At 48.4% G+C, this 15,049-nt stretch overlaps 2 protein-coding genes across 3 annotated transcripts in view; one reads left to right on the top strand and one right to left on the bottom strand.

Annotated features, from left to right (window-relative positions):
• Positions 1-757: 757 nt before the first annotated feature.
• TMEM170A (transmembrane protein 170A) lies at positions 758-12,609 on the bottom strand. Of its 2 annotated transcripts, none has more exons than XM_019535626.1 (3): positions 12,480-12,609; positions 7,748-7,918; positions 758-5,141 (listed from the first exon to the last, which is right to left on the bottom strand). In XM_019535626.1, exons 1-3 carry the CDS (start codon positions 12,586-12,588, stop codon positions 5,011-5,013), a joined length of 411 nt encoding a protein of 136 aa, XP_019391171.1. In that variant the 5' UTR covers positions 12,589-12,609; the 3' UTR covers positions 758-5,010. The 2 variants fall into 2 exon arrangements, with proteins under 2 accessions (XP_019391171.1, XP_019391172.1); XM_019535627.1 differs by having other exon boundaries at positions 7,817-7,918.
• Positions 12,610-12,893: 284 nt separating this feature from the next.
• The window catches only part of CFDP1 (craniofacial development protein 1), a 136,368-nt gene continuing 134,212 nt past the window's right edge, over positions 12,894-15,049 (top strand). The window contains exon 1 of the mRNA XM_019535625.1: positions 12,894-13,092. Coding sequence (XP_019391170.1) covers positions 13,038-13,092 — 55 coding nt within the window. The 5' untranslated portion in view covers positions 12,894-13,037. The remainder of the gene's footprint in view (positions 13,093-15,049) is intronic.

Raw genomic sequence — 15,049 nt, 5'->3', positions numbered from 1 at the left:
GTATTTGAAGAAGGACTTCTTATTGTCCTTAATCCGGGAACTTCTGAGAGAGTCTGAGGGAACTGGTCTTGTTTAGTTTGGAGAAGAGAAGACTGAGTGGGGATTTGCTAGCAGCCTTCAACTATCTGTGCCCTGCCACACTTCCTCCACAGCTCCAGCATCAGCTTTATGCTGGCAGCGACTGCACGTGCACCTTGGGGCAGGCTATCCTGCCTTGCTGTCTGCTGATGCCAGAGCTGTGGAGCCCAGCACAGCTGTTTGCAGCCTGCCCACTGCTTGCTGCAGCTGCCCAGAGCCCAGGCTGCCTATAAACAGCTGCGCTGGGCTCCGGAGTCCAGTCACCAGCTCTGTGCCAGGAGTGGGGGAGAGACGGGCTGTGCTGCCTCAGGCCCCTCCTCCACTGCCCGCTCCGAGACGTGCATACGCGCGCCAGTACAGAGCTGATGCCTGGGCTCCAGAGCCCGGTGCAGCTGTTTGTAGCCTCCCAGCTGCAGCCAACCCTGGCTCTCTTTAGCTGCTGCCAGTCATGGAGCCCAAGCTGCTCCCAGCAGGGCTTGCAGCTTCCCTGCTGCCTGCTGGGAGCAGCCTGGGCTCCGTCACTGGCAGCAGCTATCCAGAGCCAGGGCTAGCCGTGGTATGCTGAGCAAAATGGCCTCATATGCCATGCTTGGCATGCGTGCTGGGGGTTGCTGATTTCTGCTCTACTATTCTCCCACCCCCACAACCAAGCAGAATATATACGGCATCATTTCATATAGATAGTTAAATAATTTATTGGTAAATGTCAACACCAGAATTAGAAGTGTCAGTACAAAAATAAAATTTAGCTTTACATTGTATTCTATTATACAAAGATTTGTTCACATTAGCTGTAGTAGTGAGATACAAAGTTAAATCAAGCCAGCACACAGTTTGTGCACATTCAGGAAAAGCAGGGCCATGGATTCCAACTCTAGGAAACAACTTCAGTGAAGGTAGCCTCTTACAAGGCTTTTTGTTCCAATTAAGACCTTAATCAGACCCTCCTGATATGATGCATCTCACCTGCAGTGGTGAGTCAGTGGCACTTACACTTTCACATTTTTCTACCAGCCCTTTAATAACATTTTTTTTTTTTTGCGGGGGGGAGGTGTTAATTTTTGGATCATGACATGATAGAACTGCAATGCACCAAGACAACCTTATTTTATTTTAAGAGCCCAACACAACAGTTTCAGGCATTTAACAGGCTGATGAAGGGCTACTCTCTCCTAGGCATGAATTGTTCTATCCATCACCAGTGTCTTGTTTTTAAAAAAATAAACAGCAGCTATATAGGGGAAGGCAGTGGGACTTTAGGAGCCTTTGCAAACAAAGTCTGATTCAGCAAGAAGCTGACAGTTGAGGCTGGCCAGATTCATCACATGTTGATATTATCTATTAACTTCTACAGTCCTCTACCTCTCCCACCAACAACTGTCTTTTTGTATAGGCTGAGGGCCAGATTATCAGTTAGTGAAAGTCAGCAGTCCCGTTCCTTGCAAGGGAGCTATATCAGCTATAGAACCAACCCCAGGATTCTAATACTTGCTGAAAATTAAATTTTAAGGGACATTAAAAAATTGAATGAACAGATCTAATGGGAGAACATAAAACTACAAAATCAGAATTACTCTCCCAGTAAGCTTGGACTGATTTAATCAAAAAGAAGGGCTAAGAAGGATTTCTCACGGTGGATCTCTACAGTTCAATATTAGGTAAAGAATGTCCAACACTAAAGACTATAGAAAGCCACACAAATGTTTGGCTATTACCTACAAAGTGAGGAGTCATACCCAAACGTCTGCACAGTTGATATGACTGGTGAGTGTCTGATTATTCACCTTTACAAGGTCCCCAAAAACTTCACAGGACCTGGGCAAATTCAGATGAATGACCATTGTACTCTACATATGATTTAACACAAGCCATTTCAAAAATGCATATTCAAAGTCTTCAAGCTAAATAGACCAAAGAAGGTACTTAGCTTAAATAAGCAGGAAACCAGACACATTTTAGGTCTTCCACTTACTGAGTCATGCTGTTTTTTCTAGCTCTTTAAAAAATGGTTTTATTTAGGTCTAAACCATAGCATGCATTAACAGTCAAAACCATAATGAAATCTGGCCCTTAGGAAAGTGAAAAAACACACAGCAGGGAAAAAAGATGCCAAAAAGTTCTCTGAGGCTTATGACAGCAAGCTCCTTTTTGGTGCCAATCACAGGTTCCCCACCAAACCCGCTCAATTTCAGACTGTTAATTCAACAAGAGATGAAGACAGTTAGCTCCACCTAAAGCCCTGGTCTGCCCTCACTCAAGACCTTCTGCTCTTCAACATCACAACAATTACGCCTTTGCTGTCTGGGCTTTCCGGTTGGTACATGATCCATGCAACTGAGGGATTTCACACAGCAAGAAGTGAAACACAAACCTGTGGAGCACAACAAATGCCCCAGACCACCAGTTTCTAGTAACAGCCATAAGAAAAGGTAGTAAGATATGACATCTACCCAACCTGTCATGGCAAGAAACACAAGGCCTTTTATAGATAAATGAATTGGGCACTTAGTAAAATCCATGGTAAGCCAAGCAAACAGCCAGGCATTTTGGACATGGGCTGTGCCCTGCAACAATCTGAGATGAGGAGTGGGGAAGGGAAAAGATGTCCATGCAAAGAGTAAACAGCGGTCTCTAACTCCTGCTCTTATCTATTATAAGGAGTCTGTTGTGGTCAAGTTAGTCCACACTTAAGTATCCTTCTCCCACTCTACCTCCCCACAGGAGTGAACACAAGAGTAACGGTGGTAGACCTATATAGATTAGTTCGCATAAAATCTAGTTAGATGCTCCAGTGTACAAGTTACTTGGTGTGCAGTGCTAGAACAGCAGCTATATACAGTTTTAATACTGGGTAGCTAAAAATATATATATACACATAAAGGCTTTATCAAATTGCACAAGTTTTTATTTGATTAAAACTAACTATTGTAGTTCAGACAGACTCTAGCTCTCACTAACTCCTGAGAAACAGTTTGCTTTACTTGCCTCAAGTCCATCATTAACAGTTAAATCCCACCAGAATATTTACTTTCATGTGACAAACGTATCCCTGTCCCCCTTTGTGGTGCTTTAATCCTAGATGACACTGGGTTCAAAAGGTTATTATAAAATGAAGTAGGAATTCAGTGCAAAAGGCAATCTGGTTTGGTAACAAAACAAGTACAGAAAAACACAAACATTTAAAAATGTTTCCTGGGGACTGGATGTTCTGCTCAAGGATACCTCTGACAGATGCCATCAGGGGGATCAATAATGTAAATAAGGATCACAGCACCATGAAAAACTGTGGCAAAGTCAGAGCTGACTACGTCTTAAAGTAATCCTTGGCATTAATCCTTAGTTTCTACGGGATTGGGGATAAACAAGCCTGCCAGAAGGGACAGACATCCTTAATGCACACAGCACATTCTGTCATCAGAGAAGAGACCAAAGAGATACTCTAAAATAATCTAGAAAAGAGAAATACAGAAGAGAGGTCACATTTCCTAGCAGTAGCTCAGGCAATGCTTTGAATATATTTCTATGAGGAAAGGCAAATCACCTGGGAATCTTCTGGCTCACCAAGCAGGCATCCAAACTACCATGACATTTCAGAGACTTCAAGGCCAGATCTTTAGAATAGTGTACAGGCAGGATTTGTACATTCTGCAATAATCACAGGCAAGTAGCCAGCTGGGACACGACTGACGCTTGCATATGATTTAATGGCAATTCTGCAGACAGCCAGGGAAGCTGTGTGCAACGTTCTAAATGTACAGGCCTTGGCGCTTTACAAAATACACTTTTACAAATTGTTATATGAATGTAAACATTTAAGAACCCAAGTACTTGGACAGAGAACAGCTCAGTAAAAACAGGCTTCCTCTCCCTGCCCAAAGGGCTGCAGATCTAGAAGAATATATACAGACACCAGGAATTTCCAACTACTGATTGCTGGGGCAACTTCTATTCAGCCACCACTTGTACCTTTAACAGCAGATACATAAAGGCGGTTATACAGAGAAATTTAAGTAGTGCCCCTTTATCCAAATGAGCCCCTTGCATCATTGTTCACATTCACAGCTATTCAGTCATAGGCATCCACAATGATTTCTCATGTTGTTGCTTTGCTGCTAAAAATAACATCTAATAGTTGAAAAAAGGGGGACAGAGAAAAGTTAGTAGCCTTATCATAAAAAGCTTTTTCACATTTAAAAAAAAAAAAGATGGAGTGTTTTTAAGGTTTGTTACAATACGTAGAAAGTGCTTGCTGGACTTTGAAAATGTCACATTATTCAGCTGCAAATATTTTAACTGCAGAACCACTCTGTTACATTTTGGCTACTCTCCGTTACTGTAGTTTGCTGCTTTCAAGAGTTGTAATGAAATCTAACAAGTGCACCCTCTCTCCCCCCCTCTCCAAAAAACAGAACATGGCACTTGGCATTACCAAAATGTAACAAAATAAACAGTTAACATGTTGATTTCTATTTCAATCCAGTCAAACAGACTGAAGACTGACAAAACAGCATATTCCGGTTTGAAGATATCCAGACTTTGCAGTAGTATCGGCGGAAGTGCCTTCCTTGTTTCCTTAGGAAGTATGTATGTAGCAGTGCCACCAGACAATCAAATTGAGTTTTTGCTGTGCTGGTTTGCATGAGGTACAAAAGCAACAAAGTTTAAACAAGTTCCTCAATGCAACAATTTGTTTTTCAGCTTTTCAGATTGGAGTCAGCAAGGTCTAGCTTCTCTTTCCAAACTGGAAGCAGGAACAAACCTTCCTAGTGACTGAAGTAGCTGGAGAAAAAGCAAACGTGTCCTGGATACATCTAGAATCACACCTCCCTGCTATCTCCTGAGACACCAAGAAGTTGCAATATTCATCAACTATCTCTGCCATGTAACCAAGATTCTCTTCTTCCTATTCGTCCTTTGATCTCTCGTGGAATGCTACAGAGTTGCTAAAATCCGTAAAAATGAAACCACCACCACACAGAATGTCTGCCCCACACCTAAAATGAGGGCCTCAAAGGGGATCATTTTTTTTCCTGCAGCTCTGTAAACTCCAGCAATAGCAGCACCTGGTTTCGAAGAAAGAAAAGGTATTAACATGCTAGACAAATTTGGGATAGAAACATAACTGTACTATGGGCATGGGCCTAAAGGGCCAAGCTTGCAATCTGATTATTTATGATTTGAGATCTATGCCACTGCCCATACAGTGATTCACACCCGCCCCCCACCAACCTCTAAGTAAACTGCATATAATCGTGCGTATAAAAAGTAGCATCAAAAACAATGCCCTGGCTATGTCATTCTTTCAGTTATTGATATTTAAATCAAACATTTCAAGTACATCTTAAAAATCAGTTGGCTAGACCTGAATCTTCCTGATATCTTTTTGCCCTCTTCCTGATATCTTTTTGCCCTCCAACTGTTCACTTCATCAATGCGTAGAACAGCAGACTCTACTTAGTGAGACATGCCAGTGTTTTTTCAAAGATGGATTTGTACTGCTGGTTAAGACTAGAGTTGTGAAGAGCAGTTCATCTGTAGAAAAATATAGCACTATGGGAGCGTACAAATGCTCCAGCTCCATGGCTGGAGAGCCACCAAGTTGCTTGAAAGGTGCTCTCACCAGCCAGGGAGGAACCTCTCTGGCAGGCTCTATGATCCACAGCTCTTCCCCATGTTTCCAGGATGGCAGTGCCAGCTTTGCTGCTGCAAGAACAGAGGCTCTTGCAGGAGCTCTGACAGTGGGAAGAGGAGCTCTTTCTGAGGTTCCTGTGAGTTTGGGCCTTCCTATTGCTGCTTGCCTCACAGAAATGGGTCTTTTCTGGTGTTCCTGCAACAGTGGTAGCTCTTCCCTTGGCCTCTCACAGCAGTGGTGGCAGGGAGCCAGCTGCTCTCCCTTGTTTTTTGGAGGCCACCCCGCAGTTGATTCAACTGTAAAAAGGCATTTGGACATTCAGGCTAGGGAGTCAAAGGTGGCTGGATACAATGCTAGTCATGCCACTGACTAGAAACTACAAAGCCTTACTCACGCTAGCCCAATGGGCTGTTAGGCTTAGGCGAGGCTTTAACTTGCCAGACCAGCATATAGGATCTTCAGGAGGGAAGCACTACAGCCCATTTCATGTGTGCCAGGGTGAAAATGTCCACAGTACAAAAAATAATTAAGATAAAATTCCTCACTACAGAACTTTGCTAAGGTCTTGTTGAACTGGCTGTTTGCAACTTGTTCAGATAAACTCTACTTATTCAATACATCAGAGACACCTGCATATCAGGAACTTACATACCTAACCAAGACCCCTTTTACTGTATTAGGTCTACTTTCATAGTTTCATAGTTGGTAGGGTCAGAAGGGACCCAAGCAGATCATCGAGTCTGACCCCTTGGCAGGAAAGGATACTGGAGTCAAATGACCCCGGCTAGGTGACTGTCTAGCCTCTTTTTGAAGACCCCCAGAGCAGAGGCGAGCACCACTTCCCTTGGAAGTTGGTTCCAGCTCCTAGCTGTCCTGAGAGTGAAGTAGTTCCTCCTGATATCTAGCCTGAATCTACTCTCAGTCAACTTATGGCCATCGTTCCTTGTTACCCTTGGTAGTGCTTGGGGGAACATGGACCCTCCCATTGCCTGCTGGTCCCCCTTGGCAAGTTTATAGGCAGCCACCAGATCCCCTCTCAGCCTTCTCTTGTGAAGGCTGAACAGGTTCATGTCCCATAGCCTCTCCACATAGGGCCTGCCCTGCTGCCTCCTGATCATGTGAGCGGCCCCTTCTTTGGACCCTCTCAATGCTATCCACATCCTTCCTGAAATGCGGCACCCAGGACTGGATACAGTACTCCAGCTGCGGCCTGACCAGTGCCGCATAGAGGGGGAGGATCACCGCCTTGGACCTGCTCGCGATGCATCTGTGGATGCATGACAAGGTAAGGTTGGCCCTCCTGACTGTGTCCCCACAATGTCGGCCCATGTTCATCTTGGAATCAACAGTGACACTAAGAACCTTTTCTCCCTCTGCACTGACAAGAAGGGAGTTCCCCAGCCTGTAGGTATGGTGCTAGTTCTTCCTCCTCAGGTGCACACCTTGCACTTGTCTGTATTGAAACCCATCCTACTCTCAGTTGCCCACCCCTGTAACCTCTCCAGATCTAGTTGTAGCCTGTCCCTCTCTTCTAACGTGCTCACTTCTCCCCACATCTTAGTGTCGTCTGCAAATTTGAACAGGGTGCTTTTCACCCCCTTGTCCAAATCACCGATGAAGATATTGAACAGTGCGGGCCCTAGAACCGAGCCCTGGGGAACCACTGCCCTCATCCCTCCAGGTCGAAAATGACCCATCCACCACCACTTTCTGGGTGCGGCCCTCCACCCAAGGAGGGACGCACCCAGAACTGGACAAATATTTTAACTGTGTTTCAACTTTGAAAATGGCTAAGTGGTATAGTTTGGTTCCAAAGTAAATACACTTAGTTTTGAAATCTGCAATAGGTGGCACTAAAGACAAAGTATTTAAGAACTGTACGAAAAGGATTAATATTTTCAGGCTCCTGGGACTGAGACATTATTCTGAGACCTTAGCCCATATTTCCATCATGAAGAATGTTTCAATTTAGCAAACTTCTGAAATAATGAAGACACCCTGACTAGTCAAACTAGTATTTTTGAAGGTCTAACATACTTGTTAAGATGCCAGCAGTAATTGGTCCCACGATGCCCATCAACAGGATGCTTACAGACATAAACCTACCATATTTGTGATGTCTGAGGGTGAAGAGTGCAAGTAATCCTGCAGGTACATGGAAAGAGAGAGAGGACACCAGTGCCCACAGGAATACACCATACCACATTTCTGCAAGGGAAGAAGACAGTGCGTTGAGACTTAGATAAGGCTTTTCATTCCCACTCTTAATATACCAGCTTATAGGCTACCATCAGAAACACTGTTCTGATTGTCCTAAATACAGGCAGTCCTTGACTTATAAATGTTGTAAGTGCGAAACATTGTAAATTGACACCGTTTCAACCTTATGACATCAGTTTCGACTTTACAGTGCTTGATCCAATGCGGTGCCACACCAGCGAACAAGTTCGCTGCATTGCTCATCTCCTTGGAGAACATTTGTCCAAACTTCCTTGGACACTTTCTTTAAGAAAGCAGACAAGACTTCAGAAAAACCTGCAGCCAAAAACCCTTCAAAAAGTCCAACCAAGTCACCTCAAAGAAGTCCTTCTAAATCAGTATAATTGCTATTTACAATATAAATACAATAATGTAGCTATATTACTCATCTATTATTATTCAAGTACAAAATTCTGGGGTATTTTTGGTGAAAATAGGTATCAGGCCTTCCTTCAGGAACCAATCCCCCATTTATAACATTGTTTCTTATGAGAAAATTGGTTCTGAGTTGCAACGTTTTAAATTAAGATACAGTTTTCAGGGACCAATTGTGTTGCAAGTCCGAGGACTGCCTGTACTGCAAAACTACATATGGAGACAAGGTTCTCATCATTAAGAGTATAAAGACAAGCCTCAATTCAGTCAAAGGGGAGGAAAAGTGATGACACAGAAGTACAGGCCTAGTACTTGAAAAAGCATTAGGGGTGCACTGATAAAGACTTTCTTGGCTGATACCAATAGCCAGTTATTAACCAGGCATACCAGCCAATACCAAGCTGATAGCCAATTTACAGAAATGCAGCTGGGCAGCTTGGAGAACAGCATCCTGCTGGTAAGTCTGTGAGGACGGAAAGACAAAACAGATCAAGGCCTTTCCCTCAGTAGCCCCATGTCGCGGGGCAGGTAGGGGACGCCCGGCCAGCGCAGGGCTCCAGAGGGAAAGGCAGCAGAACGGAGTGCCCAGAGCAAGGGGGGAAAGGGGGCCTATAGCCACCCTGAAATTCCTTGTAGCCCCCTTATAGCTGCCCTCCCAGTGCTTCTACCACCTGCCCGACACAGCTGAGCCCACCCCACTCCCCGCTCCCTGCGGGAGAACAGGGATGGGCAAAATATGAGCTATGGCCAGATCCAGTCCACCAGGTAATTCCATCCAGCCTGTAGAGTCCCTACATAAGTGGAAAGACTTGTTACAGGGCCTGGCTCTTGCTGCCCCTCTATGCAGGAGGAACAGCTGTGGTAGCTAGGGAAACACCCTTACCGCAGCCCCAAGCCACGGAGTGCTAGAGGTGAGAAGCTTCTGCCTGGCAGAGCTTTTGCTTTTGCTTGCCTACCCCTCCTTCTTTGTCAGAGGGGAAATTCAGGTAAGGGCCCCATTGGCCCAGGGCCAGGAGCATGGGGAGTCGCATGTTATGGGGCTGGGCCAGGCCAGGCTGGGCTGGCCCCACACACTACAGGAGCACCTGAGCTGCGTGCTATGAGGCTGTGGGGGCACTGGCCCTGCACACTGCTACCACATGAGGCAGGGGTCTCAGGTGGGAGTGCAGAAGCTGCACGCTATGGGGCTGGCCCCAAAAGCTGCCATCGTGTGTGGCTGGGGTCTTGGCCAGGAGTTGTGTCATGGGGCTGGGCAAGGCTGGCCCCGCACACTGCTATCATGTGCAGCCAAGGACTTGGGCAGGAGCTGTACATTATGGGGCTGGGTAAGGCTACCCCACATGCTGCAGCCACGTGAGGCCAGGGACTCAGTTGGGAGTGCAGGAGCTGCACGATATGAAGCCTGGTGGAGTTGGCCCTACTCTTTGCCACCGCACGCAGCTCCAGGGACTCTCACACTCTGGGGACTCCGAGGACCATCCCTCCTCCCCCTGCAACAAAAACATCTCCCACACACAAGCACCCATTTTGAGCTATTATGCAATTGCCTCTAGATACACTATGCCAGGGTTTTTCAGTCTTTTTTAGCTTAAGTGCCCCTGGTGGCTGGATGCCGAGCAGGGGGGAGGTTGAGGGGAGGAAGGAGGAGTGCATGGCTGAACGCTGAGGGTGGTAAGCAGCAACACATGGCCGGATGACAAGTGGAGGGGGTAGCGCGTGGCCAAATGCTGAATGGGGAGGCTGGGATGGAGCACTGCCACCACATAGCAGCAGGGCCAGGGCAGGGCAGGGCAGGGAAGCTCACCAGGCTGGTGTGCGGCGATGGTGGCCGCTGTGTGCAAGCTTCCCTGCCTCTCACAGGAGTGCCACTGCCCTTGCCCCGCCCCAGCTTCTGAGAGGCGGCGGCACTCAGTCCCTGCCCATGTGTACCCCCTAGGACTGATCCAAGTACCCCTACCACTATGCACTACCCCTAGCACAACCCCTGCACTATCCAAACACACAAAGATCAGGACATTTTTTTTTGGAATAAAATAAAAATCTTATAGTAGAGATTTGTTTTTTCAGTATATATTTTTTTTTTCTTGTTCCAAGATGGCAACTCCTCCCCCTCCAAAAAGGAGTACTTCTGGGACAAGGGGAGGGACTTTAGATGGCAAAAGTCAGGGCTTAGGGACAGAATTTCTGCTTCCAAAATGGCAACCAGGGACATGGCACCTGTCAAGGGGTGGAGCTACCTTTGCAGCTCTTGACAGCTCACCAAAACTTGTTACACCGCCCTCCAGCCAAAATACTTGCCCACTCCTGAACTAGTAGTAGACATGTCTAGTATCTATATGGGTATTTCCCATACTTCTGGGTTTGCTGGTTACCAGATGGGGCTGGAAAGGAATTTTTCCCCTGCACTCGCTACGCATGTCAGGAGGCAGGGATTTTGCCTTTCCCAGAAGTACTGGTTGCTGCTGCAGCCAAGGCTAGGGATTTTGCCTGGGGTGTGCGTATGCTGACACTTTAACCCAGAGGTTCCTGGATAGCATCTTGCCCCCTGTTCAGGATCAGGATCAGATCAATTGCCATATTTGGTATCAGGAAAGAAATTTACCTCTTGAGACTGTAGGAGGTTTTGCCTTTCTCTGTGAGGGGGGTGGCGTTTCTTCCTTGGCTCTCTAGAGCATATTATAAAAACCCTCGACTGCTGTGGTCCCCCTGTCCTACCTGTGGCAGGTTATGGTGTTATGCCTTGTGGTTGCATCAGGGTGACTTTGTAGTGTTACTAGTTAGACAATAGATTTGTATATGATGATTTGTATAGGGATGATCCTGCCTCTGGCAGGTGGCTGGAATAGATGACCACTGGAGGTCTCTTCCAGTCCTACTTTGCTATTCTATTATGACTGTTACGTGTAAAAAAGCCATGTTAAAATAAAAAAATTAAGTTGTGAAGTCAAGCAATCAAAATGTTAAGGATTACCAGATTTTGGGTTGCATGTGCAACTCTTGAATGCAAAGACAACAGCTGGATACACTAAGGCTCCACAGGCAGCAGCACAAGACAAAGCATTGAAAAAAAAAAAAAGGAAGCAATAAGCCAGTGAACCTCAACCAGGGTGCCACAAGGTCCTTTTTAATGTTGCAGTGCAATATTAGCACTACTAGATGTGCAAACACCTACATGCAATTCACAAGATAAGCCTAGAGAGTTCAAACAGTAATCCAGTGTCAATAACACTCTGACCTGCCACGAGTTCCCTGCAACAAAGGAACTGCTCTATTATTTTTCCATAGTCACGAGGCAAGTGAAAGCTAAGAGTTGCCATTTGGGCTCCTTGAGTCAAAAAAGGCTGAGAACAGCTATGCTAAACAACAAGCTGTAACTGGAACCCAGAATCTAAAGTGTGCAGGGACACAGCCCCCGGCTCCTGAGGCTACAGGCCACTCTGAAGCGGAGACTAAAGTCCAGAAGTGCTTTCAACAATTCTGGGTTGTGAAGTGACAAGAGAAAACGCCAGGGTACACCCACACAGGCTTATCTTGAGCATGCAACACAGCTCCTCCAGGAAGGGCGAAGTCACACGTGACACCTAAACCACACTAAAGGCATGTGAAATACCGGCATCCACACAATCAAGTTCATTACCTCATACTAACTGCCCTCCGCACATCTCAAAGTTAAGCTGCTTTAGGTGAGGGCCACAGTACCTTGCTTGTGTTCAGTCCACCCCACTGAGATGAAAACAGACAATTTGCAGTCCTCCAGCTCCCAGGCTGCGCCTCTCCTAGGCCTACCAGAGCCAGGACAGAGCTCAACTCCCAGCCGCACCCCTCCTAACCCCAGCCCTACCCCCACGCTCGCTGGCCCGCGCCTGCTCCAGCTTGCGGGTCCCTACCACAGACTGAGGGCAGCCCAAGCCTGCCCCTGCTGGCTCCCACCCCGCGAGCCGCCGCCCGATGCCCATCGGGGGCTGCGCTCCCAGATGCTGCTGGCGGGGGCTGAGGGCGAGCAGGAGCAGAGCCCGCCAGGCGGCCCCACAGGAGCCCGGGGAGCGCAGGTCTCGACATCGGCGCGCGGAGCCACGGCCGCCACACGAGGCTCCCGGCGGCTCCGCCCGGCACGGCCAAAGGGGGACGGGCGCACCTGGGAAGCTGGCGAGCGGCCCGGAGTACAGGGTGCCGTTGCCTACGCGGAGCACGAGACGCAGACTCAGGATCTCCTGCAGGAGCCAGCCCGGTTCGCCACCCTCCATCTCGGCTCCAGCCCTGCCACCGCCCCCAGAAGCCGCCGCGCGCTTGTGCCAATCGCATCGCGCGGCGTCTCCTCGAGCCCGCCCCCCCCGTCCCGACAGGCATGACGCGCCTCCAATCAGCTGTCTCCGCCGGCCACGCGGGCCACGCCCCCTCGGAGCTGGAGCTGCCGGAGGGCGGGGGTGGTGCGTCGCCGGGGGGCGGTGCTGGCAAAAGTCACGTGGGCGCCGCGCGGTATGCTGGAAGCCCCCACCCGAGCCTTTCAGCTGCGGTAAGTCCTCCTTTTACCTCCGGATGTCCCGCCTCTTTCTTCCAGATTTCGTGGACTCCATCCTTTTCTCTATGGTTCAGCGGTACCAGAGCGGTTGCTCGCGTCCGCAGTGTTCTCCTCTGGGGCGGAGGCTGCGCTAGCCTGGTCTTCCGAGTCTCTGTGGTCCCGGCGCGGAGCGGCATGTCGGGCTCGGAGGACTACAGCTCAGCGGAGGATGAGGACTACGTGCCCTCGGGTGAGCGCGGCGCGGGGCCGGGCGATGGCGGGGCCCGAGCTGCCGCTGCAGGGCCGCAGCCGAGACCTCCGCTGCCCCGGAGCAGCGCGGCAACAGCGGCCGCGGGCGGGAGCCCGGGCCGGGCAGGGCGGCGGCGCTTGTAGGGGTCGGCCCTGCCTGCGTCGCTGCTTTGAGACACTGCAGTCGGGACCCACCGGGGCTCGGGGAGGAGGCGGGTGTCTCGGCGGGACAATGAATGAGATCGTCCTGCCTGTGATCTTGCTTTACAACTTGAGGCAGTCTCTGCCTGTTCAGTGCCGCAGAGACCGGTGATTCTGCAGCTTCCTGCTGCCTTGGATGCCTTTTGGACCACGAAGGAGGTCCTTGCCAGGAGGACCCTGGGTGCTGTGGGGCTGTCTTCCTGTCTCCAGCCCATTCATATCTCCAGGCAGTGTCACAACACTGTCCATTGGCTCCTTGGACTTGCTCAAGGGCCAACGATCACTGTTATACAATTGTAGAGAGTTATGGTTGGAAGGGACCTCAGGAGGTCAAAGCAGGACCATCCCCAATGAGATCATTCCAGACAGGGCTTTGTCAAGCTGGGCCTTAAAAAGCCTCTAAGGATGGAGCTTCCACTACCTCTGGGTAACCTGTTCCAGTGTTTTACTACCCTCCTAGAGAGAAAATTCTTCCTCATACCTAACCTAAACTTTCCTTGCTGCAACTTGAGTCTATTGCTCCTTCTGTCATCTCTGCAAACAGTTTAGCTCCATCTTCTTTCGAACCCCCTTCAGGTAGTTGAAGATTACAGTTAAATCCCCCCCTCAGTTTTCTCTTCTCCAGACTAAACAAGCCCAGTTCTCTCAGCCTCTCCTCACAAGTTGTGTCCCCCAGCCCCTGAACCATTTTCTTGCCCTCCACTAGACTCTCCAATTTGTCCACAGCTTTTCTGTAGTGAGGGGCCCAAAACTGAACACAGTACTCCAGATGTGCTTCACCAGTGCTGAATAGAGGGAATAATCACTTCCTTTGACCTGCTGGCAACACACCTACCAGTGCAGCCCAGTATGTCCTTATCCTTTTTGGCAACAAGTGCACCCAGCCAATTCATATTCAGCTTATTGTCCACTGTAACCCCTGGGTCCTTTTCTGCAGAGCTGCTTCCCAGCCAGTCAGCCCCCAGTCTGTAGCGGTACATGTGAAAGAGCCTCATCCCAGCTTCCTCACTTTTTTGTGTTGTCTGTTTCCCTCTCCCCCTCGCATGTCTGTCAACCTGGTTGTCCTGGGTTACTCCCTACATGACTGGCCTCAGGTAAGAGGGTGTGAATTTAACCTCTCTCTTGTTATGAGCTCTGACCTCACAACATGGGGGCATGGGGTTAAGCCCATGTCACTCCTCTAGGTAACTCTGCTGTTTTTCAAATTCATTGACTGGCATCAATTAACATCTGTCCTTGACTGGGTCCAGGTGGTGAGGTCAGGAGGGCTTTTTAAGAGGGTCGCTGCAGGAAGAAGACAGGCAGACATTTTAAAACACACATACAGAAACAGGGACCTCTGCATTTCTCCTTCATTTGCTGGATGTGGAAGTGAGTAACCTACCCAAAACTTAACTAGGTATTTATTTTAATGTACAGTACTCTAATCGCGTATCAAGAGGCTACCAAGCTGTTTCTGTTTGCTCAGGGTTATTCTTTTGCTACTTGTCTGATTTGTATCCCTCCCTTTGCCTACCCTCTCTACCTTATAAAGCTATCTGATATAGCCAGCCTTGTAGTACATGCTTGAGATGGATTGGGCAGGCCTTCTTGCTCCCTTTACGTGGCTGACTAAGGGAGACTACTTTCTATGCTTCATGCTATAAGAAGCGCTCAGATATATCAGTTCGAGTGGCCAAGGTCTGGAACGGGCTCCCAAGGGAGGTGGTGCTCTCCCCTACCCTGGGGGTATTCAAGAGAAGGTTGGATGTGTATCT

The sequence above is a fragment of the Crocodylus porosus genome, unplaced genomic scaffold (genome assembly GCF_001723895.1).
Source record: "Crocodylus porosus isolate Cpor-Errol unplaced genomic scaffold, CroPor_comp1, whole genome shotgun sequence".
In the NCBI taxonomy this organism is placed as follows: Eukaryota; Metazoa; Chordata; order Crocodylia; family Crocodylidae; genus Crocodylus; species Crocodylus porosus.
The sequence above is the reverse complement of the archived record's forward strand: the minus strand, read 5'-3'. Positions and strand labels throughout refer to the sequence as shown.